The sequence below is a fragment of the Nylanderia fulva genome, unplaced genomic scaffold (assembly GCF_048542155.1).
Source record: "Nylanderia fulva isolate GAGA-0341 unplaced genomic scaffold, ASM4854215v1 Scaffold26, whole genome shotgun sequence".
Classification (NCBI taxonomy): Eukaryota; Metazoa; Arthropoda; class Insecta; order Hymenoptera; family Formicidae; genus Nylanderia; species Nylanderia fulva.
Window position 1 is genome coordinate 1,914,739 of NW_028190325.1, and position 26,192 is coordinate 1,940,930.

The 26,192-nt window shown below is 31.4% G+C and overlaps 5 protein-coding genes across 12 annotated transcripts; 3 read left to right on the plus strand and 2 right to left on the minus strand.

The window, feature by feature from the left end:
* The first annotated feature begins 39 nt into the window (after window positions 1-39).
* Window positions 40-2,838, plus strand: Vha26 (V-type proton ATPase subunit Vha26). Its single transcript, XM_029313012.2, has 5 exons — window positions 40-273; window positions 664-839; window positions 1,040-1,208; window positions 1,373-1,556; window positions 1,774-2,838. Exons 1-5 carry the CDS (start codon window positions 241-243, stop codon window positions 1,890-1,892), a joined length of 681 nt encoding a protein of 226 aa, XP_029168845.1. The 5' UTR covers window positions 40-240; the 3' UTR covers window positions 1,893-2,838.
* Rad60 (DNA repair protein Rad60) lies at window positions 1,911-5,700 on the minus strand. Of its 4 annotated transcripts, none has more exons than XM_029313010.2 (7): window positions 5,401-5,700; window positions 4,729-4,840; window positions 4,539-4,599; window positions 4,312-4,405; window positions 3,744-3,944; window positions 3,500-3,644; window positions 1,911-3,426 (listed from the first exon to the last, which is right to left on the minus strand). In XM_029313010.2, the coding sequence occupies exons 2-7, from the start codon at window positions 4,799-4,801 to the stop codon at window positions 3,131-3,133; spliced, it is 870 nt and encodes a 289-aa protein (XP_029168843.1). In that variant the 5' UTR covers window positions 4,802-4,840; window positions 5,401-5,700; the 3' UTR covers window positions 1,911-3,130. The 4 variants fall into 4 exon arrangements, with proteins under 4 accessions (XP_029168843.1, XP_029168840.1, XP_029168842.1 ...); XM_029313007.2 differs by having other exon boundaries at window positions 4,249-4,405; window positions 5,401-5,699; XM_029313009.2 differs by lacking the exon at window positions 5,401-5,700 and adding an exon at window positions 5,084-5,349 and having other exon boundaries at window positions 4,249-4,405.
* Dus3 (Dihydrouridine synthase 3) lies at window positions 5,090-8,552 on the plus strand. Of its 2 annotated transcripts, XM_029313001.2 has the most exons (6): window positions 5,090-5,323; window positions 5,419-5,590; window positions 6,089-7,316; window positions 7,635-8,002; window positions 8,085-8,213; window positions 8,306-8,552. In XM_029313001.2, exons 2-6 carry the CDS (start codon window positions 5,427-5,429, stop codon window positions 8,376-8,378), a joined length of 1,962 nt encoding a protein of 653 aa, XP_029168834.1. In that variant the 5' UTR covers window positions 5,090-5,323; window positions 5,419-5,426; the 3' UTR covers window positions 8,379-8,552. The 2 variants fall into 2 exon arrangements, with proteins under 2 accessions (XP_029168834.1, XP_029168833.1); XM_029313000.2 differs by lacking the exon at window positions 5,090-5,323 and having other exon boundaries at window positions 5,361-5,590.
* LOC114938889 (uncharacterized) lies at window positions 6,113-19,091 on the minus strand. 2 transcript variants are annotated; one of them, XM_029313013.2, is made up of 7 exons: window positions 19,027-19,091; window positions 16,607-16,808; window positions 9,448-9,672; window positions 9,049-9,201; window positions 7,219-8,810; window positions 6,883-7,124; window positions 6,113-6,339 (listed from the first exon to the last, which is right to left on the minus strand). In XM_029313013.2, exons 2-5 carry the CDS (start codon window positions 16,631-16,633, stop codon window positions 8,643-8,645), a joined length of 573 nt encoding a protein of 190 aa, XP_029168846.1. In that variant the 5' UTR covers window positions 16,634-16,808; window positions 19,027-19,091; the 3' UTR covers window positions 6,113-6,339; window positions 6,883-7,124; window positions 7,219-8,642. The 2 variants fall into 2 exon arrangements, with proteins under 2 accessions (XP_029168846.1, XP_029168848.1); XM_029313015.2 differs by lacking the exon at window positions 19,027-19,091 and adding an exon at window positions 18,205-18,926.
* Window positions 11,079-26,183, plus strand: LOC114938882 (serine/threonine-protein kinase OSR1). 3 transcript variants are annotated; one of them, XR_014924874.1, is made up of 12 exons: window positions 11,079-11,575; window positions 15,965-16,090; window positions 18,363-18,790; window positions 19,632-19,744; window positions 20,075-20,325; window positions 20,581-20,753; window positions 21,656-21,893; window positions 22,130-22,244; window positions 22,511-22,782; window positions 23,078-23,264; window positions 23,633-23,841; window positions 25,807-26,183. XR_014924874.1 is itself a non-coding variant. In XM_085483596.1 (11 exons), the coding sequence occupies exons 1-11, from the start codon at window positions 11,526-11,528 to the stop codon at window positions 23,708-23,710; spliced, it is 2,031 nt and encodes a 676-aa protein (XP_085339722.1). In that variant the 5' UTR covers window positions 11,079-11,525; the 3' UTR covers window positions 23,711-26,183. The 3 variants fall into 3 exon arrangements, 2 of the variants coding, with proteins under 2 accessions (XP_085339722.1, XP_029168835.2); XM_085483596.1 differs by having other exon boundaries at window positions 23,633-26,183; XM_029313002.2 differs by having other exon boundaries at window positions 11,080-11,575; window positions 20,581-20,746; window positions 21,658-21,893; window positions 23,633-26,183.
* Window positions 26,184-26,192: the final 9 nt, after the last annotated feature.

Below are 26,192 nucleotides of genomic sequence, written 5' to 3' on the forward strand. Positions count from 1 at the left end.
TCCCGCGTAAAGGCGCGTTCGCATGACGTCCCGTTGCGCCTGTCACTGTCACACGTTTCGCGTACGTGCGTTTCGGAACGGACGGTCACATTTTCGGGTCATATGACCGACGTTACGCGAGAATTGACGTGCTGTTGTAGGCGTTGACTCGACTCGTTCTCTTCGTTCTCTTCTTCGTCGTCACAGCCCTCGAGGAACCTCTTCGCACGACTCCCCGAGAAGAAAACACAACCCATCACCATGGCACTCAGCGACGCGGATGTCCAGAAGCAGGTTAATAAAAAAATTTTCCGCAATTCTGTCTCTCTAACGTTGCTCTTATAGCGAGTATCATCGTATATATTTGCGTGCTCTATTAATATCTTTACGATTATTTATTTTGACAGCAACTGACGTTTCAGCGAAAAAATTTCTCTATCTTTTTTTCACATTAATTTGTGGGTTTATTTCTGAACATTTTAAACATCTAGTTTTATATGAGAATTAAAACTTCTTGCTACTACATATGATTTGAAGAATATATACTTTTATGGAACTATATAGATTGCATACATATCATCTGAAAAAAAAATTAGATATTAAAAAACCTTGAGAAGGTTTGGATACATTAAATTTTGTATATATTATTATAAATACCTTTAAAGAAAACATGGTGTATTACAGATCAAGCATATGATGGCTTTCATAGAACAAGAGGCCAATGAAAAGGCAGAAGAAATAGATGCCAAAGCAGAAGAGGAATTTAATATTGAAAAGGGACGTCTGGTGCAGCAACAGCGTCTTAAAATCATGGAGTATTATGAAAAAAAAGAAAAACAAGTTGAGCTGCAAAAGAAGATGTATGTATAAGAACTTATTATATTATACTTTGTTATAATAATAAGAATTAATTTATATTAATCTATATATAATTTTAAGAAATTTTAAAAAATGTTTGATATTTTTAACCAATTTTCTAAGAAATGCTATCTAAATATATCTAAGAAATTAAGTAGTATTTGATATATACATGTATTACTCTATATTTATATTTTTATAGACAATCTTCAAACATGCTTAACCAAGCTCGATTAAAGGCTCTAAAAGTACGTGAAGATCATGTGCGCAATGTTCTTGATGAAGCTAGAAAGAGATTAGGTGAAGTTACTCATAACACTGCGCAATATAGCGAAGTGCTTCAGCTGTTGATCATCCAAGGCCTTTATCAAGTAATATTTCTATAATTTTAAATTACTACTGTTCTATACTGTTACAACTATTACTACTATTTAATTTATTACTGTTATACAATAATTTTATTGCTACTATAAGTGTTGAAAGAGCAAGTTTGATTATTTTTAAATTATCTCATGACAATTGTATATTTGTGCAGCTAACAGAATCAAACATTACTCTTCGTGTCCGTCAAATCGATCTCTCTCTCGTGGACTCTCTTCTTGACCCTGTTCAGCAACTGTATAAGCAGAAAACCAAGAAGGATGTTATCTTGAAAATTGATTCTGATAATTTCTTACCTAGCGAAAGCTGTGGAGGTGTAGAATTATTAGCATCCAGAGGTAGTTATGTCACAAAATTTTTGTTGCATTAATCACAAAGTTATTAATCACTACAAAAATAAGAAAAATATTTGTAATAATTGTTACAAAAATTTACAGTAAGCTTAAATTATATAATTTTGTTTACAACCTTCGATTTTAATGGAATAATTATATATTTGACATTATTGCATTTTTGTTAATATACATAATATGCAAAATAATCTTTAATTTGTAGGGCGCATAAAGATCAGCAATACTTTGGAAACCAGACTGGAGCTGATAGCACAACAGTTAATACCGGAGATCCGTGGCGCTCTTTTTGGATCTAATCCGAATCGTAAATTTAACGATTAAATTATTTTTTTCGGACAGTTATATTTGAGACTTTCCAAAACATTCCCTTTTAACAGCAAATTGTTATCACATTATCAAATATTATGTAGAATAAAATTAGTACAATATCTAACGAAATTCTTTGTTTGATATTTTCGATGAAAGTATTTGATGGATTACTGTGCAATATTTATCATTGGAATAGTCGTACACTGTACATTACTCTTCAAAGATGCCCTTTTATTCTTTCATCTTGAATATTCTTTATTCTAACAGGTAATCATGAGCCTAAAATGTGTATAACGATATATCAGTATTTCATTGTTAAGAATTAAGATATATCATTTACCTGTTAAAAATTGGTGTTCATAAATAAAACAAAGTGTACTTTGTCAGTTAGGAATGTTAACGCGAGCGAAATGTATATTAATAATAATCGATGTTCTTAATTGTTTATGCTGAAATGAATAGCAATCACAAAACAAATATAATACAGTTTATTGTGCAGAATCATACAAACTAAAATATGAAATGTGTTTTATAAATATATAAATATGTATCATATTTATATATCTATGGAAGAGCATATCAATATGTTATCATGTATATTATGTATTATAAAATAATAATGTATTAATATATGAATAGATTATTCGTTGTTGCTGTATCAGAATACCTTTGAAGAGTAGTTCTACAAAAATATAATGTAATGCAACATTGAATCGATATGTATTTTAAGCTTGTGGCACACAGCAAATAATTGTACATAAATTTGTGTGTATATAATTATTCAATATTTTTATTCGCTGCAATCCTGTATTCTTTGAAGTTATATATTCTTAAACTTAGATGCATATACTCTTGCAAAACTAGGAGATGCCATGTTTCGTATTATCTTATATAGACGATATCTTGCAGCATGTGCACAAATAAATAAATAAAGATATCTTGAAATTTGCTTGGAAAAGTTGCTGTTTAAATGGAGTTTAACATTGCCTTATAGAAAATCTTTTATTCTAATGGATTGAGACTTGTACAATTTCATTAATTAACATGATTTATATGCGAATTGTGTAATATTAACATTAATATTATACAGTTATAATATTAATTATTTCTCGAAAGTATAATAAATAATGCTTTCCTTACAATAAGAGTATGATAATGATATGCAATAAAAAAACGATTGTAAGCAAAATTATATAAGATTCTTTAAATTTAAGTATAAAAAATTTGCTTTACGACTGTTTTATTACATATTATGTAGATATATGAAGATCAATACATGCTTCTCCCTCGAGATCTAATAATTCCGGAGTCTCGGTTGGACCTATCTGTTCTCCGTCGAAATAAAACTTTAACTTATTCTCTTTTACACCAAGTTGCTCAGCACAATTAACAAATAGTATCTTAAATTGTTGATTCCTTTTAAGCATAATAGTCAACGATTGCTTCTTATTGGCAGTTTGTACTTTAATAGTACATGTATTTTCGTCGTCATCGTTGTTCACATCTTCTGATAATGCGTTCATACCTGGATGCACTATCCCACCATCTACATATAAATGCAAAATTATTATATTGTTACCATTATTATAACTATTGTTAAAAAACCGACTAGTTTATACCAAGTATATCTATAACTGAAAGTTTTAATGATGCTGGAGTATCACTACGATTAATGATTTTATCCTTCTTCATTATTAGGATTTCATTCACAGAAACTTTCTCCAAATCGGCATAATATTGAAAAATTTTTTCGAAATTGTCATGCTATAATAAAAAAATTTGACAGGTATACTTATGACAATATAAATAAAATGCATAAAATGACAGAATTTTTTTTTACAAACTGATAGCCAACATACGTACTTTATACATATTTAAACGATCAATTCTGTTTGACCTCCAAAACACTTTAATAGTTATCTCATAATTGTCATCTATAATGGAAACTTCTTCATTATCTGACAGTGCAATTAAATCATTATTACAGGTTTCGGGAACTGATTCAGATTTCTCTTCCAGTAAAACGATTTTCACAACATGTTCTAGATCATCAACTGATGGATGCTAAAGCATATTGATATATCAAATATGAAAATCATATACATATACTCCTTATGTATTAGACATAGCAATATATAATTATGAACGTATTTATTTAAAAATTTTTTAAATAATAAAGTCTTATTCCCCCCCAGTAGGGAGTCAATAAACGTTATCTAATCTAATAAAGTCTTATTTCAATAATTATTATTCAGTAATTATCAAAAATTTATAAGTTATAAGTTGGAAAGATAATTAAATAATGTGTATATATATACACACACAAACATGCGCACACAACACACATATATAAATATAAAAATATTACCCTTCCCCTTTTTTGCCTAACAGTAGCACGAGTAGTAATACCTTTATTTCTTCTACGTCTTACCGTCCTCCTTTGTGTTTGTATATCATCATCGTAAGTTATTTTATCATTTATTTCTATAATAGTTTCTTCTTCATTATTGTTTTGTTGTTCAATACTGAAAAAATAAAGCAAATAATTATAAATATTTTTCATATAATATTAACTTTGCAATAGAAATGTTCAGCTATATCATATTAGCAAAACACTATTTCAAACAATAAATTTTCACAATTTTTGTAAATACATACTCAATAGGAGTTGAATTCCCTGCAGAAGATTTCAATACTTTAAAGCGTTGTTTTTTTAATGCTGAAAACAGAGATATTTCATAAAAATTGTGTATCCAAATATAATCAAAACATATGTAGATGTCTTAATTTTAATATAATGTTTATATAATCAAGTAACGTGTCAAAGTGTAAATAATGAGAAAATTACCTTTTAAACGATCAGCAAAATTTGTATATAAATCATCTTCATCTGAAAAACCATCCTCTGCCATTGTATTCATTATGAATATTCGTACAATTTCATATAGAACTGTCTAGAACTAACAATTCAGATGCAGAATAATAAAATATTTCTTCGGAAATTTGTTAAAAACGTTGTTATTCATTCGGTATAACTTTTGATAAAATATTCAAATATATAAACAGATACATAAACATGATAATTAACTACGTAAATAGATGACAAATCTCAAAAATGGAAAAATGTCAATTGCATTTGTCATTATTCTTTCTGATTTCGAAATAATTAAATTAACAAATGTCTCAATTTATCGCACACCTACACACAATTCCTTCCTTCCATCAATTTCACTTCCACATCCGCAAAGAACACATGCAAGATTTTCACGATGAAAAATCTGTAGAAGTGTAGAAATTTAACCAATTCTAACCTAACACTGACCTAACCTAATCTAACCCTGTCATATAAGAGAATAAGAGCTGGAAAAATGTGCGCAACTTTCGATATACTCTCGTCAAAAATTATCTTAAAAAAATAACGTGAACAAATTTCAAAGAATTAAGTATGTATTACAGAAGAAATGTCACATGAGTAATAATTATATAAGGGAAAAAATGAAGAGTATAAATAATATTATACCTCTCTCTCCTATGCTAGATGTTCGTATGCTCCTGAAATGTCCTGAATCTTTGCATTTGTTCGATCTACAATCAAAAAGTAGAAACACGTGCGAAGAAATGGCGTGTCACGACGAAAAGTGCGGAGACTGCTTATTTGATTCTGGCGAGGATAAGGATAAACAGAAGGGCGTTTGTCTTCTAAAAAAAGAGTACGTAAATATATAGCTTATGTCAATTGTTTACTTATCACTGATTTTCATGTTTTATACGTATATAATTGCAAGTATTCATTTTTTATCGGTAATTATTGCTTCTATTACACGATCTTTTCATTTAACTTAATTGAAATCTTTGTTATTTATATTAAAACTTGGAAGAAAATCTATAATTATTTTTTTCTCTCAGCTTATCATTATAAATAATATATTAATTAAAATATAGTATTTTTTCAGATTAAATATATATATAATTAATATTTCTATAATTTTCCATGTAAAAATTTTGTATATCATTATTGCATTTGCAAATTAATTTTTGCACGTAATTCATCATATCTCTGGCTGATAAACAGCTGATAAATAGACTATTATGACTGTTATCTTTTATTTATTATTATCATCTCATACTTGACATATTTATATTGTGTGTATGTGTGTGTATAAAATTATATATTATTAATTATATATATTTTTACATATATATTGTAGATTTATTATCGAGGATCATGTGAGACAATTAAATGAGCAACGCTTGACGGAGACAGATAAGAAAATATCTGTGAATGCAAGCACAGAAGATGCAGATCCACTATCATATGATGAAATACCTGTTAAGAAACCTAAACTGGAGGATAAGAATGAGAAACTCAGGGGTCAAAATAAGGCTAGACCAGTTCCATTTAAAATTGCCAGAGAATTGCATCTATGTCCTTGGATTGCGGATCAAACAGTAGATGAGTCTGAAAAAAAATGCCTGAATCAGCGCTGCACATATCTCCATGATCGAAAAGAATATCTGAAAATCAGACCAAGCGACATTGCTGAAGAATGTCATCTTTTTAATTTGGCCGGCAAGTGTCCGAGAGGAATCACGTGTAGAATGGGCTCGCGACACATAACCGAGGATGGTTTTAACATTATTGACGAGAAGAAATTTGAGGAATATACAAACCGCCCGCCACCCATAAAAAATCACTTATCCAAAGATCTACAAAACAAATTACGCAAACGTAACTTTAACTTTTCCAAGGCAGAGACAATTGTCAAAGTTAACGATCCATCTAAGAACAAGACACAACTAAATAATTCAGATAATGAAACAGACAACAAAACAAAAATAAATAATTTTAATAACTGTAATAACTCGTGTGATGATACAAAAGAATTGAAGCTCGGACCCGTGGATGATAGTGATTTAATTAAATTACGACAGGCGGAGAAGAAGAGAATCGACTGGAATGGCAAAATATTGTTGAGTCCTTTAACCACAGTGGGCAATTTACCGTTTCGAAGGATCTGCAAAGAGTACGGGGCTGACATCACTTGTGGCGAAATGGCATTGGCACCGAAGATACTAAAGGCGGCACAGGAGGAGTGGGCCTTGGTAAAGCGACACGAGAGCGAGAATATCTTCGGGGTGCAGCTCTGCGGTAATAATCCTGGAGTACTGACTCGATGCGCCCAATTGTTGAACCAGGAGATCGACGTGGACTTCATCGATTTGAATCTCGGTTGTCCGATTGACCTAATTTACAGAAAGGGCGGTGGTAGTGGTATGCTTAATCGACTGCATGTACTCGAGAGCGTGGTAAAGTCTATTAGTCAAGTGTTGGACATACCGTTAACTATTAAGACCAGAACTGGAATTTACATAGATAAACCGATCGCACATCAGTTAATGCCGAGGTTTCGAGACTGGGGTGCATCTATGATTACTGTAAGTCTTTTAGCTTTACATTCTTTATATTCTTCTATTCTTGTAAATCATGTTCTTCGAGAAGTCACAGTATCTCCAAATAGAACTTTTCGAAAGCAGAAACATTGTCTTCGAAAAATCCCTACAACATTAATAATTCAATTGCATATATATGTACATTTTATATCACTGCATACAAAATATTCATATTAATCACAGAAATGTTAATAGAAATTATTCGTTTTGAATGAAAGGAATAAAAATAGGTATATCATACATGTGTCTTTTCGAAAAGCTTGGAGTTTTTTAAACTTATATTAATGTTCGGTATTCTTCTAGATTCATGGCAGGTCCCGTGAACAAAGATACACGAAACTAGCCAATTGGGAGTACATAGAGAAATGTGCTGTGGCGGCGCAGCCGATACCCGTGTTCGGAAATGGCGATATCCTCTCCTTCGACGACTACCAACGAATGAGAAAGATCTGCGGTTCAGTGCAGGGAGTCACTATCGGACGTGGAGCATTGATTAAGCCGTGGATCTTCACCGAAATAAAGGAAAGAAAATTGATCGATATATCAAGCGGCGAGAGATTTGATATTCTCAAAAAGTATGCAAATTACGGCCTTGAACATTGGGGATCCGATACACGTGGCGTCGAAACCACCAGAAGATTTATGTTGGAATGGATCTCTTTCCTTCACAGGTCTTTACTTTGAGAGTTGCTGTCAGCTGTTACAATGTTTTTCAATTACATGCATTTACATTTTGAAAAACATGTGTTACAGATATATCCCGGTTGGAATTCTAGAGAGACCGCCACAAAGAATTAACGAGAGGCCGCCCTTCTACAGAGGCCGCGATGATATGGAGACATTGATGGCCAGTTCCAATTGCGCAGATTGGGTGAAATTATCGTAAGGCCATTTTTCGAAACTATTAGCTTTCATGAAGAAAAACAATTGTCAACTCTATAATCGCGATATTAATATTTTTTTTTAATTTCTAGCGAAATGTTACTCGGAAAAGTGCCTGATGGATTCCATTTTTTACCAAAGCATAAGGCAAATTCGTGGAAATAAAATACATTACAGAAAGAAATTATAAAGAAACATTGTCGAGTCGAATGATATTGTACAAATTTTCACAACATTATGAAAGAAAAAGGAATTTTTTACGATAAAATGTGAATATTTGTTATATTTCATTCACATATTTGCTTTTGTAATACAATAAATAAATATTTTTGAACAAGACTTTGCTGCAAATATATGCGAACGACGAATCTTCGCTATACTTTTGCATTATATAGCGAAAATTTACTAATATACGAATTTACTATTGAATCAGTAATGATGGTTTATCTCGCCGAGGCTAGCGACCGGCCACATACAATCACAACCACTGGCGATTTCCTTAGTATAAGGTTCCCAACATTCGTCTCCCCAACGACGTCTGACAAAGGACAGAATTCGAGTTCTCTGTACGCAGTGAAATATCGGATAAACACATTCCTGAACAATAAAATAAAAACATTAGATCCTAGATTTAATTAAATAAAAAACATATCTTATTAAAACTTATAAAACTTAGTTTCATAAAAAAATTACTTGTTACATTTAAAATATTTTAATTATGTTTTGAAATTATTTTATGATATTAATTTATTTTGGTTTTATTTTGAATCATATATTTCGCTCGTTAAACTTGCGCTGCTTTGAGTTTATATTTTGTTTATATGTTTAAGTTTACCTGTTGCGAAGGCCTCGTCATCGTTTGTTCATTATTATCTTGCAATGAATAACTCTTACAGTAGACCTCGTGATAAATCGGAGGTTGATACTCGTAATCGGAATCGGCAATTTCCACCATTCTCGTTATTATCTCGCAAAGACTGCGATATTCCTGTATAAAAAACGAGAAGATTAATATAGACATTTATCTCAGTATGTGATGCAATATACTATAAATGAAGAGATTTAAATTAGAAACGAACACATAGAAAATAAAATTAAAATAGGAATTTACATACAATTTTCTCTTTGATATTTAAGTTCTTTTGCTTTTTTTTTTAACATCTAAATTCTGTCATGTTTCTCTTAATGAAAGGAATGCTTAATGATTTACAGAATTAAGAAATAATTCACTAACGGTAATTAAATATCTGTTATCTCTGCCTAACCGCTGCAGTTTGTTCACCCCATTTTCCGCATTGTAATACTCTTCTGGCAGATAAGGAACGTCTCTCTTCGACGATATCTCACGTAGAGCGTTCTGGTAGAGTTCAGGATCCAAGTTTTCCTTAATCAGCTGAGTGAGATTCAACCGTCTACTCAGCACGTAGGACACGTGGTTGAGAATAAAGAATTCGGCAATCTGTAAAAGATATATAATTCATTTTTTAATGAATAAACAAAAAATAGAGAAAATTCCAAAATCGAATTTTTACATATTTTTTCCTTTTAGATAAACATTATATAATAAATAACATATTATGCAAAAAAATGTTACGTTCGATTATTCTTTTATCAATGATACGTCGATGCGCTATCGCGTATTGCGTCATTAATAAAACCTAAACCTTCGATGGAGGTCTCAGTCAGTAGCCTTTAGCGACCCATCAAACTTGATGATGCGTAAATCGCGCGCGCGGAGGGTCCACTCTGCAAATGGGAATGAAGCTGGGATGAATCATTCGTTTATAGAGTACTGCAAACTGACGAAACTGTTTCACGTTGTCTGTCGTGGATAAAACACGATATGCGGCAATCTTTAAGTTCTCTTGTCGATTCTTTTATTTTCCTGTTTTAATTTCCTTTGAAGAATCATTTTTTCTTTTAACAAATTTTTCTTCAGAAATTTGGACAGTATAAATTAGAATTTTATTTACATTAAATTTTTTTCTAAAAAAAAGAGGCAATTTAAAATTTTGCGATGCAATGCGAATTTTATATTAAATACAATTTTTATAAAATTTATAGATAATTAGATTTAAACTGGACGCTTTATTTAAGATGACACGTGACATAAGAATGAAGAAACGGGGTATTTGATTACACGTAATAAGTGCCATTAATAAGAACATTCGGATTTATCAATAGAAACGGCTTTCTCGCGAAGATCGGTATTAGTTAGTTCGCAAGGTCGGTATGATTGAGCTGTGTGTGTCGTATGATACAAATTATTCTTCCCCGCGTCATCAAGTTAATTCACGATACCACTGAAGTGACGACAGAGCATACGCACGAGATAATGCGTTCTTCCAGCTGCGTGGCGGTTTTTTTCGATTCCAAGTAACAGAGCCAATAAGTTCCATCATAAGTGATGATAGATCAATAATTGACTTCCTTGAAAACGAGAAGCAAGGAACTGCAGGACCTTTATAAATTGAGTTTAAATTAAGAGCCTTTCTCATTTCTATATATGAAATTCAACCGAAACAATTCAAAAAGAGCCGAGTCAAGTTTCCGATATCAATAAAAATGATCAAAGACTTCAGAATGTTTACATGTAATGGTCTTTAAAAAATTCTCGAAAGTAAAATAAATCATTTTAATAAGAAAAAATTAAAAAGAAAAAGAAAACAATGTGATCGACACTGTGTATCTTGAAAGGGACACAGATATTTATAAAAGAAGAAAAAAAAGATAAAATGATCCAGAAGGTGGGGGAGTACATGGACACTATATGCTTTCAGCATCAGTGATGTACGTTGCATTACATACACGCATCAACTGTGCCAATGTGGGGTAAGTAGTTATCCAATTGACAGTGCCCCCGTCTGACATACATAGTTCGGTCACGACGGCGGACACAGGAGGATCTTACGTCTCCTCTGATATGAATACGTAGTCGACAACGCGAGATTAGTTTCCTCGAAATTACATTCGGTATTTCTTAGCTCCTTTTTTTCGAAATCGCGTTGACGTCATTGCGTGTGTCACTAATGGAATTTTCACTTTTATAATTTAAAGGTAGTTATATATGGAAATTAATGTCGCGATAGGTCGTGTATTGTGACATAAAGATAATGTCAGACCCATCAACGTGTTTACACTATCAGTGTTTTATCTACGGTGAGAATGCGCTCAGTCACAGTTGATGATTAACTGTGAGACCAGACAATTCTGAAGATTTTGTTGAATACGTTAATTTTCGGAAGAAGAACACAAAAGAGGATCGTGCATCTTGCAGAATATCAACGATTGAGATGTCATCGGGCTGATGCTATGGCAGCCGATCTCTATGCGAATGGCTCTGTGAAGTCAACATCCGCCAGGTGAGTTCAATCTTGAGAAACGTTATCGAGATTTAAAAAATCTGTAAAAATATAAATATAAAAATAGAAATAATTAAATAAATCACACAACGACATACATATTAGGAAATATTGATCGAAGAAAAGAATTTACGAGAACTATATTTTAACCGGTTTGAGAAAAATTGATGAATAACAAATAAAGATTCATTTTCACAGAGTAAACGCGGCAAATCGCCGAGTTTTATTTGCCTATCAAGATGGCATTCAATGTCAACGTGACATGAGAATCAAATAGCCACGTTAAACGCAGCCCCGTCCGATTCCGAGCTTTATTTGCCTAATATAACGACCACATTCAATGTCAACGTGATATAAAAATCAAAAATAGACATTCTTTTAATCTTTTTAAAACATATAAGACATATAAACACTTGTAATCCTTGTAAATATCAATCAAAATAACATAAATAAAATGTAATAAAATTTGCAAAAGCACGTCTTTTGTGTTTAGATTGTTCTCCAAGACTGTTCTCCAAGTGTTCTCAAATTTTATAAACTTAAACAGAACTACTAAATTGTTTAATTCTTGGATATTTAAGATATTTGCAAAAAGATATAGTATAATTAATTAATGAAAATAACATTTCAATTTTTAAAAAATATACTTAAAAAATAAAACGTTTTATTATTTTTTTCACTCTGCGGCTACTATTGCGCGATTATTTTTGCTTAAGTTGTAAAAGAAATTCGTTCGAAACGGCTCCAAGACCAATGGAAGATTGAGCATCGGGGATGCATCTATTATCCGGATAAGCGCGGTGGTCTTCATTTTTTGCAAACAATTTCAATGACAATGAAATCGTTTAATAACCACCACGAGTCTCTGAGTTAATAAGCAATTGACCCTCGGTTTGCCAACTGAGTAAAGGTTTCATTGATGAGAAACGTTATTAAGTGGACTCAAACGAGAACGGAACTCTCGAAATCTCGACTCTTCGAAAATCTTAGCAATTATATATATAATCATTAGATAAGATTGTCTCACTGATTGCGTCTACTTACGTTTTCTTTACTAAAAATAAAGCAAGTACACATCACCGGTCTTATCAGAAAGATCATTATTTTTTTTTATAAATAATCTATTCGAGCGAAATCATTAAAAGTATATTACAAATATACTAATTAATATATATGGGTCGCATAAAAAATATTTTTTATAAAATAATAAAATCTTCAGATCAGTTTTCCTCTCTCTCATTATTACATTAATTTAACATATATTAATTGCAGAGGCAAAGTTAAATTAATGTCACGTTTGCACAGAAGCGTGCACTTAAACAGAAATAAATCCCGTATCACGCACTTGCATACATAACAGAATCACCACACTGTCGTTCAGTGAAGTCAAAGATATACATATTTAAATTAAAGACTCGTATTTGAAAAGTATAAATTTCTTTTGAAGAAATGTACGATCATTTATTATTTAATCAATTTATAAAAGTTCGAACATGTGACTGACCTGTTTTAATTACTGCTATAATTAAGGCCCACAACACGTCGAGCAAGATTACGATTATTTGACATAGTATCGAAAGATCATATATTGAGATTTTTTCTTGTAAAATACCACGAAATAAATGCGTGAACGTTTTTCAATTAAAAATTTAAAAAATTACTTAAATACCACCTAAACAAAATCTAATAATTTGAATATTAAGATGTTTTAAGTTTTTCCACATGCTATATCGAAGATATATATTGAAGAAATTATCATCAAGGCTATGATGATCCACATTGTAGTAAATAAATTGAAACGCAACGATACTACAATAGTCGTAATATAGGGAGGCACATTTGTTTGTTCAATTGTGTACGAGGTGACTAAGATCGATGCAAAGTCAATTCAATAAATTTATGTCTATATGGAATGTCGTAGAATATATTAGAAATAATTCAAAAATTGTTATTGTCCGAGCAAATATTTAATCAATTTTTCGATTATGTTTGCTTAACATGATTTTCTTAATTCAAGAAAAGCCAGGATTTTTCATTAGATACAATGCTTGAAAAATTGTCTGCAAAAGATATAAAGAAATTTTGAAAAAAATTCTTCTCTCAATAAAATAAGAAATACAAATTTGTCAAAGAGAAAATTAGCGTAATCACACATTCACCGTTTTTTAAAGATAAAAAGCTAATGACCGCTAAACTGCTGCGTCGAAGAGAGTATAATGTAAATCGAGAACTAAGTGTAAAAATTAATGAAATAAATAAATGGATAAAATGTTTGTTCTGTCGCATAGCGGAACGATATGAGGCGGAGGAAATGACGGAACAATGAAAATTTGAAATATCGTAGTCACGCGTAAACTGAACGTAGGCAGCAGATGACGCGGCGGCACACGCCCATCGGTCAGAATTAAATTAAAATTGTTCTAGCCCGGCAGCGAATTGAACTTTTAACCCAAATATTAAAGAGTCTTCGTTATTCGAATGATAATAAGTGATATATGAAATAGCGGGCAACTATCTATTCTCCTTTCAAAACTGTTTAAAACAAATTTAAAATCTCTATATGTTCCACAGCAAGAAAAAGGAGAAATTATTTTTAATTTACATATGCTACATATAATAACATGTAATAAAACAAGCACTTAAAATAAACTCAATAATAAAAGAAAAAAAAATTAGGGAAAAACAGTTAAATGTTGTTTGAGACTAAAGATTAGACTGAGTATAAATTTCTCAAACCATATAATTATTTTGGTTGAGTTCTTTAAATAAAATAGATTAAGCATAAATGCCTTTAAAAAAAGTGTAATGGCCATATGCTAAATTAAAAAGACTTAAAGACTTGTCATGTACCTGAATAAAACGTCACATTTTCGAGCGAGCTAAACTCGTGTGTTTGAGAAGATTATTAGACCATTACTTTGGAGTAAGACCGTTATAGACTTGTTAATCGTAATCAGGTGTCTGAGAGGAAAGATTCTTGTTGGAATAGAATTAGAGGGTGATGTCACGCGTTACGTTGAAATTGAATCATATTGAAAATTACGTAGACTCAAAAATTAAAAATATTTTTTTCCCAACACATACACATGTATAAAACTATACATATTTTTAAAATTGTGCTTTAAAATTGCATGTTACATATTTAACTTAATATTTTCGTGAATTCGCATCTGATTCAAAATCAAATAAATTAAAGAACCACGCGCACAAAAGAACTAAAATTCCTGCATTTTTAATTTAAATTTGTTCTCGGGAGTTATAGTTTTTTTCTATCAACAACAAAGAAAATAAAGATCTCAACAACAAAGAGAATAAGGATAAGAATCGACAAAAAGGAACAGGATCACTGTAATGGGAACTTACATTAGTTCGTTCGCCATCGGATTATTTTTAGCCAGCGAGATAGGGTCTACCCCTTTCACGGTGGCTAAAAATAACCGGTAAGGCCAATCCAGACCCAATTATCCTATCTAGATATTTAGGTAACAATCGACCGACCGCCAATTTAGAAATATTCCATACGCTCGAAGCCAGAGCCTTTGTTTCGAAACGAATATCTCACCTCGCATGGACTAAAAATAAAGTCTACTTAAGACCATTTCGATACTCTACTAATAAAGATGATTTGAAAAATAAATATACATATCTCGAAATATCGATACATATATAAAAAATGCAACGATATCACTATAATGAAAATTTTGTTAAATTATAATAATATATAGCAAATAAAATAAATTTATTAATTATAGACAATTTGTTATAAGATCTTTTACAGCCTTCTTTATCCGTTTATTGATTCCTTAATTAAAAGATTGAATTGATAATTAAGAATTTTGCATAATACATGTATCTCGAGAATATGGATATATTTGTTTATATTATGTTATTTATTCATCATCTTATTTTATTCTTAATTATTATAATTTAAATTTACCTGATTATTAACTAAACAAAGATAATTTAAAAAATGTATATGACTCGAAATATCGATACATATAAAAAAAGTAACGATATCACTATAAAATTTTGTTAAATTATATTAGTTAATTTAATTTAAATTACATTATAGTAATTAAATTACATTATTAATTTAAATTATAATTAAAAAAATAAAATAATTCAATAAAATAATATTAAAGAATATATCCATATCAAAATATATATAATATATATATGTTAAATTTTTAATTATCGATTCACAATTTTTCAATAGAGATCCTACAACGCGCGAATTTTCTATAAACAATATATAAATCTATAAACAATATATTTATTTTATTTGCTATATTATTATTATATAGAACACACAGCCCTTCTTGACACTAAATAATGAATTTCTCCGTTCGATATGCAACCCGTCTGACGAATATGTATGTCCGTTTGCAGGGCCGTACACAGCATGGGGCAGCGTAAATCGGGCACCCTGGGCGCCGCGGCGCCCGTATCGGCAGAGGAGGAGCAACTGAAGTTTCAAGACAGTAGATTTCTGACGACTTTGGTCGGCAGAAGTAGGTGAGTGACCGAGTGTGACTGACTTTGCGTACGCTACGTCAAAAATCGAGGCACGTGATCGGATCGCACGCGACCTACTTATTGTTAGAAAGATTAAATCGTACATCGGACTGTTGTAAAACTAAGTACAGGTCTTTATCTCGATATTTGAGTGACTTGACATAGAAGATAATTAAAATTAATTAACTGTTACAAGTACCTGTTTCGTGATTTATTCTGTTATTCTTGAGCGACCTAAAGTTATATTTGGCATTACTTCATTGAAGTAAGTGGAACGCTTATTGCGTTGTTGTAATAATAAACACTGCGTAGATACGCTCGTATAAATAAATAAATATGAGATTAAATTAAGATATATTTTTGTGGACGATTCAATGCTGATGTTGCAAATGTAAATATTGTATCATGCGCAGATCGTTTGAGATAATTTAACTTGAACTTTTGTATGACCTTTTGCGCGAAAATATATATTATTTAAAATTAACGATAAATTATTATTACGATTAAGATACTCACTACCAGGATCTTCATCTCACTAAACATGGTCCTAGCAGGTTCACGATTTCAAAGACGATTTTAAAAATCAGAGTTGTTGCACACATGGGGATGCAATCGTCGAATCGGAATATCCACATAGCGTTGGTCGGTTTTATATATAACTCAGGGGGGAAAGTACCTGCTTTTTCTCTCTTGATCGACAAATGTCACCAAATCTCCCCTATAAATAAAAAAACAGCGATAATATCCGTGGTGAATATTAGATATAATTGAATGTTATAATCGCGCGCGATAATAATCGCATCACAATCGTTATCACAACGTTAATACGAGGTTGCGTTGGTTTAGCGGATTCGTCGAACGATTTATCCCACGACTTGCCAACTAGAGATAATGACTATAGATACACAAAGATATTAACACGGTTCAAGAAAAAATAGCCTACAGCTAGCAATCGTAATATCCATGTTTTCGCGAATTGATACAAGAGATTATCCTCTCCATGGCCAGCTGTTTTATATACGTCAGCTAAAAGTACTGTAACAATATACAAAAATTTTAATTTAAAAATTTATTATATTCGTTATATAAGTAATCTCTTTCACAAATCACGTCAGAAATAAAAATTCCTTCTCTTATTGTTAGAGAGAATTTACGATACACATCATTAATATTTACCACAATAATAAGATATAAAATATATTCGATTAATCGTACTATGTACATGGTAAAATTTAGTTTGTATACAATACTATGTATTAATACTTTTTATTGTGGTAAATATTAATCAGAGAAAAAAACTCATAAAATTCTTCCAATACTATATTATCCCATAATTACCATGATTTTCAGGATAAATTCTAAGAGAAAATTCTCTTCGTGTAATGAAGAAAGATTCTAACAATTTATAGTTTAACATTTCATTGTGTATATATTAATGATCACGGATGAACGAAAATTGCTTTATTTTTCCAGTCAATTAAAGCAATCAGCGTCACTGATTGACGTTCACGCTGTTCAATAATTAGAAGCATCGTCTCGCGGGACGATCTTGTAGCAAGAAAATGTGATGGATAGCCCTACGATTAATTTGTTGTGCCTGCGAATTGATCGTAGCTCATGATAGCTGTTTTGTAAGAATCGTCAATCCCCATTTAAATTTTAAATGAATGATGCATTCGTTTTGACAGAACACTATATACGTCTCAATCAAATATTCGAGAAGCATCGTCTAATCTTAATTTCGATTCAAACGATTTTTTTCCTCTTATATTTACGGTGACCATTCATCCTTTATTTTAAGTAGCTGTGCTTTAGATTTATTCTTTTTTTTTTTAACTCAGTTTTGTCCTTTATATTACAATTTTTATTTTTTATTTAGCGTTTTAATGTCTAATATATACCATAATCTTTTATCTGAAATTTATTTAAGAAATCAAGAATTTGTTTCAACATAGTATCAAATTATAAAGAATATATAGATTTCTGAATTCTTTATGATCGGAAACTGATTTGGAAATGTATTGAAACAAAGCCTTGCAATTTGTCCTTTATCTTCTCTCAGAGAAAATATGGTCAGCGTACTTAAATATTGAAAGTAAATAAAAGAAACTAACCTCTCACATACATATATTTTAAACTCTGACATTTCTTCTCCGTGATCGAGTACTTTAACAATTGTGCGTGAAATTGGCTCGCACTTTTTCAAATTAGCGCCTTCGTATCAGCTGACATATATATACATCGAGTCAATACGAATATATTTGATTTTCAGGAGAATCTCGCCGGACGTTTTGCCGTCGTGCTCGCCCGGCGTGTTTCGGCAAAAATCCTTCCGGTCGTCCACGCCGCCACCGGCGCCGAAGAAGGTGTCATCGGCATTTCCGACAGCGGGGCTAACGACGACGATAATCCCACGAAACTCCCGAGGTGCATCCGCGACTGTGACGAACGATCGCTGCGCAGCTCCTCGCGCCGCCACCTCCCAAACCGGCGTGACAGCTGTTCCACCACGTGACAGCGGCCCGCGGTCCGTCGTCGGCGCTTCTCTATCGTTGACGTTGTCGCGGGGCGCCCGAGCAGCCAGCAAGCAGGCGCGCCTTGGTCCGGTACTGGCCAGTAAAATGGCGTCCGCGAGCTCCTCCACGGTTGTGCAGGGCTGGCCGAATACCAAGGACGATTACGAGCTGAAGGAGGTTATCGGTGAGTATTCCCCGCGAACGAGGATCGTTTGACGATCGCGCGACGACCCGGTGCGAAAATCTCGAGCCCCTTCGAGGAGACGAGCTCGCGAATCGCCGGTATCCGCGACGTCGATTCTCCAACGGCTGGCAAACGTCTATTTCCCGACAGAGGAGAACCGCGGAGCGACGACGATAAATGACATTGGTCGCGAGGATGGCGTAGAACGATGTAGAATTCAGGTTGGATTTACGTACCGGGTGTCGTCGACGACAAACGCTCGCTTTGAAGAACGGGACAACGAGTCGCCAAGCATCCCCGCGCGCCTCGTTTCTTCTCCCTCCTTCCTTATACGTCCTTCTTGCACTCGCGCTGTCACGCAGCTACCGGTGCTGCTGCACGAGAGAAGCGTATGTCCTACCCTAACCTAGTTTAGCCTGACGGGACGTTGCGCGCCTTCCAGTGCCGCACACGTTGATAGAAAAAGAGGCCTGTAAAATGCATAACTAATGTCAAATATTTGACATTTTTCCCCAAAAATTTTGAATAGCGTATATTTTTTTATTTTATTTTAATTTTAATATTAAAAGACAGATTCTTTTGTAGATTTTTTCTTATTAAATATATATATATACATATATATATATATATATATATATATATATATATATATATATATATATATATATATATATATATAAATGAATCAAATTGCAGGTGAATCTGAATTATGAGTAAAAAGATATTCTTTAAAAATTTAAGTATTCTTAATTTCAATAATCAAATTTTTGAAATATAATTTATATGCTGATATATAACAGGATACAAAATGTGATTGTAATTTTTTAAATTAAATTTAAAGGGGTTGGAGCGACTGCTGTGGTGCATGCAGCATTTTGTATTCCACGACAAGAAAAATGCGCAATCAAAAGAATAAATTTAGAAAAATGGAATACAAATATGGATGAATTACTGGTGAGTTTTGTTATATCTTGATATTGAACTTGAATGATAGGTGATAGATCAATATGATACCCATCGCTCTTGATAAGACTTTTATAATATATTGCATGATTCACTGGATTAATGATCTTATCAATGTATGCTGCGCATCTCCATATGTTGCAACTTACAATACAAATGTTTTATATTAAACATCATAATATAATTATTTCTATTTTATTATTATAATACTATAAAAATAAAATCTCAAAAAAAAATTAATTTCAAGTGGTTAAATTTTATGTATTAAGGTAAAAAGATATTATTATTAATTGATACTTTTTATCTGGAAAAAAATTGTAGAAAGAGATACAGGCAATGTCTTCTTGCAACCACGAAAACGTCGTAACTTATTACACATCGTTCGTGGTAAAAGAAGAACTCTGGCTGGTCCTAAGATTATTAGAAGGCGGATCCTTGCTGGATATTATTAAGCATAAGACCAGAACCACCAACTGCAAGCATGGCGTATTCGACGAAGCCACTATAGCCACAGTTCTTCGGGAAGTACTCAAAGGACTCGAATATTTCCATAGTAATGGACAGATTCACAGGTATTTTAAAATACCTTTCTCATTCTTTCTCTCTTTAGAATTATTCTTCTATCTTTATTTAAATAATCTTTTCTAGAATGCTTTTCTTTAATTTATTTTCTCATTTTTTTACTAGAAATTGTAGTAATCATAATAAAAAAAATTATATACAGTATAATAATTTCTTAATATATAAAAATTATATATTAAGAAAAAGAAAATGATGTTATAATTATCTATGTATATGAACGAATTTTAATGGCAGAATAATATTAGGGACATAAAAGCGGGTAATATCCTACTAGGCGAGGATGGCACAGTGCAGATCGCCGATTTCGGTGTCAGCGCGTGGCTCGCAACCGGACGCGACCTGAGTCGACAAAAGGTCCGACACACCTTCGTCGGTACACCATGTTGGATGGCGCCCGAGGTCATGGAGCAGGTGAGAGAGGAAAGTAACACTACAGACTTCTTAGCCTGCGTGTTTTCTGTGTCTACATTTGTGTATGCATTTGTTAAATGTACATGAGACATTTTATTATTTGATATTTCATCAAAAATATGTACGTTGGCGAACGAGCAATTTAAAATATAGCTTTTGCTATCATTGAAATGACACATGAAGTTTGTATGACGATTAGTTGTGTCGATTTTGACGCAACATAAAGAAGTATAGCTTATTAAGTCAAGCATTAATTTAAATTATCAGTCATATCATTTATTGAGCATGATGATATTGATGATACGAGTTGCATTAGGCATGTTATGCAAATAGTCACATAAGAAACTGTGCCGAAAGTGTATTATTACTATGCGTGAAATCTCCACAAAATTATTTTTTCGTCAAAACCAATTATGTATGTATATTCACGCTATTGTTCTGTACTTTGATCTGCATTTTATACCTTAAATTTATTCCTTTTATTTCATTACAGTGCATTAATTCTCAATATTTTTGTATTACTATCTATAAAAAAAAGTTTTGCATGTTATCAGTGTAAATTATTCGATTAAATTTTTATTAAATTGTACCTAGATATAATTATCAATTATACAAATATTTTTAAACGCTTCAAGCAATGATTGCTAAATATAGTTTAAGAATTGCTATGAAGAAAAGTCGATATCAAATTAAAAAATTTGCAAGATATTTTACTAGATAATGATAATGTAGCAGGCTATTCTGTATATAAGATTGCAGCTATAAGTGACATTTAGAACGAAGATTCTTGCAAGCATGCGACTTTTGCGAGCATGATTTAATGAAATATTGATGACTTTTCTCGTCAAATATCCATGGTCAAAACATAAATTATTGATCAAAATCAATTATGATATACATACCTGTTGCAGGACCATGGCTACGATTTTAAGGCTGACATATGGTCACTTGGTATCACGGCGATTGAAATGGCCAGCGGCACGGCGCCATATCACAAATATCCTCCGATGAAGGTCTTGATGCTGACGTTGCAGAACGATCCACCCACTCTGGATACCGCCGCGGATGATAAGGATCAATACAAGGCCTATGGAAAAACATTCCGCAAAATGATTGTTGATTGTTTACAAAAGGATCCTACCAAGAGGTAACATTTTTTAATTTCTAGTTCTATCCCTTAAACTTAAACACATGACGAAATAGTTTGAATGATTGAAGTAAATGTGCGAGATACCTTTGATCAATTTATAATCTTTAATATTGTATTAGATGAGTATATTAACTACGGATATCTTTAAATGTAAAAGGAAAAAATAAAAGTAAATGCATATTTTGTATATAAGGTTCGAAAAAATTGTTAAGTAATAATTGTTATTATTTTAGACCGACGGCTACCGAGTTACTGAAACATCCCTTTTTCAAGAAAGCCAAAGATAAGAAATACCTGCAGCAAACGTTGGTAGCAATTGGACCTAGTTTAGAAACACGTGTACAAAAGGTATGTTTGTGTAAATATATACTAAATATATACCAAAAACTTTTTCTTTCTTTCTATGAAAGATATCCTATTGAGATATTATATTTCAATATTTTTTTATTATATTGAAATGTTATCTTATTTTTAAGTTAGAAAGATATATCTAACATTTTTCTCATTTTTCTTCAAAATTTACAAAGTCGACATTAGATCACTTTAGTAATACGAAACATGGATAAATAACTGGCTTGTTATAAAATATAGAGGAAAACTTACTTTTTTCACAGGCATCAAAAAGACAACCCGGTACATCGGGTCGTTTGCACCGAACAGTGACTGGAGAATGGGTTTGGTCGTCAGAGGAAGAAGACAGTGGCGGATCCAGCGGTGACGAAGGCGCCAAAGAGACGTTGCCAGTCAACACGATCGAAAAAGCTAGCAGTGACGAAGACGCCGGCGAACCTGATGAATACTATGGACAAATCAAGGTAGCACCGAGTCAAATTGCGATACCAGCTACAGAGCAAAATGTTCCTATAAATTTGGTACTAAGATTACGGTACGTAAAATTCTTATATAAATCGTTCAAATGCAAGCAAAAATCATTCTTCATTTCTGTATAATATACTATATATAATAAATATTTGCAGACTTATATTCTGAAGTTATTACAGAAAAGATCCGATATACCTTTTATTCATTTTCTATTTCTTATCTTTTAGTTTCATCAAAACTGTAAATAATTATCAATAAAAGATTATTAAATATCGTATTAATGTGATATAATATTAATAATAATGCAATAAATAATGATAAATAATTAAAGTGTGTAATATTATATGTATCTCTTCCAGAAATGAAAGACGAGAACTTAACGATATTAGGTTTGAATTCACCGTTGGAGTAGACTCGGCGCAAGGAATCGCGGCAGAACTCGTCGCTGCAGGTCTAGTCGACGGTAAGGATGTTGTAGTGATAGCAGCAAATCTGAAAAAATTGATAGAAAGTGGAGGACAATTACGGACAGTGACATTTTCCTTGGTAAGCCTTCATCAGCCTTCATGTTACATTTTATCAAACACAAATATATATTTTAATATAAAAAAATTATATATAATATTTATACAAAATCAGATATGATTAATAAGAATTAGGCGCAGATATTAAGCCCAACAAACTTGTTTTTACATTCTTCTCCAATTATTTTGAATGTTTCGATTCTTTGGACCATTTTTAGCAAATCAATTAACAGAAAATTTGGGTGTTTTCATATTTTGATCTGATTCTTATTATTCTTTTTTATATCTGATTTTATATTTATCCGTATCACAACTTTTTTAACTTATTAATAATATTTTATATCATTTGATTAGTCATTAAACATACAATGCTTTTTTTTTCTATTACAGAATTCTGGCTATGCAGCCAATGAAATACCAGATGACAAGGCGTTAATAGGATTTGCTCAGATCTCTCTCACCGATTGAACAATTTCGATTACCGAACTCCATTTCTGAACTCTCAGGATAATGTTCTTAATTGATACACATTCGTCTTCTGTTAAGATCCAGATAGTACCAAAAGCTAACGATGAATCAGCTAGATATTATTTCTCCAGGTAAATTATATCATAAATAATAAAAAATTCGATACACATAACATATACATAAATATATATAAATTTGTTTCGTTGAATATTCACAAGTTTAGCTTTTGATACTTTCTTTTCTTTCAAACAAATTTAATAATTAATAAAACGTTGATTGATTATAACATAGATAATTGAAATACATATTTGTAATGACACATTAGTAATAATGAACTGTGCTCAAGCGTGTCTGATAACATCATCAATGTTTATATGGAGGCAATTATGAACAGAGCAGATAAAATTATTATCATTCACATACTGGCTTAAAAAGTATACACTTACTCTAATCAATAATGGCTGTAGTTTTACATAATCGAATTGTATCATTCGTATTACATCAGTCTATGTAAATAGTAGCATTCAATCATTTGTTGAGTTTTCCTTTTCTTCTTTATGATTAATGTATCAAATGGAATAAAGATACATACTATAAAATGCGATTTCATATAAGCGAACTTAGAGGATCAAGAGAGAACGCTTGATAATCTAATTTATTTGCCTGAAATATAAGCCGTTTCTCTTGAATAGCAAAGCTTTAGTTACATAAAAAAATGTTTTGAACACAGAATTATCATGTCCATGTATCATGTACAGATTATCCGTGTATCTTGCTTGCTAGAAAAAAGCAGATAGAGAGTTGGAATAAAATAAAACTCTTTTGTACTTAAATAGACTTATGATAGGAAATAATATTTTCACAGTTTTTAGACGTAGCCGAGATAGAAAAATAATTAAAAAATTTTTACCTCGTACGTCTTAAAAAATGTTTAAATGTTTAATTAATCACTTTATAAAATGACAAAGAATGGTTAAAACCAGAATCACATACAACAATAGTGTAATACATATAACAACATATAACGCAATCTATACTTTACGGTTTTCAATATAGTGTTCACCATTTCTTACATTCTTGAATATGGAAATCGTAAGGATATATATTTGCGATAATTTTATGTATGCAAATTGTAAAAATTGAATTTTGACAAAAAGACAAATAATTTTAAAAGCGTATAATTTTTTATATTTTCCAAAAATATTTTTTAAACTAAATTTTTGAAATATATTTTACAAGAAGAGTATAATTTATATTTTATTAAATATATTAATTTTATTTTAAATATGTTTTAAGTATATCATTATATAATTTTATATGAATGTATCTAATTACAAACAAAATATTAAAAAATGACTATAAATAAAAAAATTTTTCAAAATTCAATTCATAAGTACAATTACAAATAACGTGATTCTGTATTTATCAGTCTTTATAAACTGCAGTGTTACATTATGATAATATGGTAAAGGACATATTTGCATTCTGTAATGTTCAATATTTTGTATATAATCTACATACATGTATATATATATTATATACAAAATATTTTGTGAATTTCTACTATTCTATTATTATTAATAAAGTGTTTTTAATATTTGAACGTTTTGAAAAAATTTGCATGCAATTTCACATTTCCTTTGCCATATTACGATACATATACACAACATGCTAATTTCACGACACAAGATTTGCTGAGCAAAATCAGTTGTGTAGTAATAATTGAAATACACAAATCTGTTGATATACATGTGATGGTTATATATATATATATATATACTCCGAATTATATCAAATCAACTGTGTGGTTTAACTTATATAGGGGAGATACACTTTTTATGCTTAATATGCGAGAAGTAAGCATAATTACTATTAAACTGCAAATGATAATAATCGTATGCTAGTTTAAATAGATTTTTACAAATAGTTGTATCAATACACATATGGCACTATATCCTGTAACACTTAGAATTCGGTGCACATTTCACCGGCAGAGAATTTCAATCGGTTCATACACATAGCTTGTATCTGTCACTATGTGCCTTATCCGAAAAACGCATTCATTATATTGAAATACTGTGTTTTATCTTGAACAGGTACTGAACTATTATGAAACGACAAGCTATAATCGAAACTTTGCTTGCAACACAATTAAAGCGGTGCCAAATGGAATGTGTTATGCTTAGCGATTAAATATGTGTATCAAGAAAACGCTAATTTATTTGTATGAATATCAAAATGTCGTTCAATTAGAAACATTGTACTTTATTTCATTGCAAGTTACTATGACGATTATGTAAGTGTTATATGGATTGCAGCGCAACTAAGAAAATGGGTAATGGTACTTAAAGCCGATAAAAATTTCCGAGAGAGTCAGCACAATGGAATTTATTTTATACTCCCTGAGCAAGCTCGTTCTTACTTTTATCATCTATTCAATTTCTAGCAATAAAGTGTTACTCTTTACAAAGGAGAGCAATTC

Bases quoted from the DNA above. Each gene is read 5' to 3' on its own strand.
- LOC114938889 (XM_029313013.2), bottom strand. From the start codon at position 16,633: ATGTTTAGTGAGATGAAGATCCTGGTA. The intron at 9,673-16,606 runs GTGAGTATCTTA...TATCTTTTACAG, and splicing joins GTGAGATGAAGATCCTGGTA to ATTGCCGAATTCTTTATTCT. The intron at 9,202-9,447 runs GTTAGTGAATTA...TTTTTTATACAG, and splicing joins ATAACAGATATTTAATTACC to GAATATCGCAGTCTTTGCGA.
- Vha26 (XM_029313012.2), top strand. From the start codon at position 241: ATGGCACTCAGCGACGCGGATGTCCAGAAGCAG. The intron at 840-1,039 runs GTATGTATAAGA...ATATTTTTATAG, and splicing joins GTTGAGCTGCAAAAGAAGAT to ACAATCTTCAAACATGCTTA. The intron at 1,557-1,773 runs GTAGTTATGTCA...TTTAATTTGTAG, and splicing joins AGAATTATTAGCATCCAGAG to GGCGCATAAAGATCAGCAAT.
- Rad60 (XM_029313007.2), bottom strand. From the start codon at position 4,801: ATGAATACAATGGCAGAGGATGGTTTTTCAGATGAAGATGATTTATAT. The intron at 4,600-4,728 runs GTAATTTTCTCA...CTCTGTTTTCAG, and splicing joins TTTTGCTGATCGTTTAAAAG to CATTAAAAAAACAACGCTTT. The intron at 4,406-4,538 runs GTATGTATTTAC...TTATTTTTTCAG, and splicing joins GGGAATTCAACTCCTATTGA to TATTGAACAACAAAACAATA.
- LOC114938882 (XM_085483596.1), top strand. From the start codon at position 11,526: ATGGCAGCCGATCTCTATGCGAATGGCTCTGTGAAGTCAACATCCGCC. The intron at 21,894-22,129 runs GTAACATTTTTT...TTATTATTTTAG, and splicing joins CAAAAGGATCCTACCAAGAG to ACCGACGGCTACCGAGTTAC. The intron at 22,245-22,510 runs GTATGTTTGTGT...CTTTTTTCACAG, and splicing joins TAGAAACACGTGTACAAAAG to GCATCAAAAAGACAACCCGG.
- Dus3 (XM_029313000.2), top strand. From the start codon at position 5,376: ATGAAGAGTATAAATAATATTATACCTCTCTCTCCTATGCTAGATGTT. The intron at 5,591-6,088 runs GTACGTAAATAT...TATATATTGTAG, and splicing joins GTTTGTCTTCTAAAAAAAGA to ATTTATTATCGAGGATCATG. The intron at 8,214-8,305 runs GTAAGGCCATTT...TTTAATTTCTAG, and splicing joins GCAGATTGGGTGAAATTATC to CGAAATGTTACTCGGAAAAG.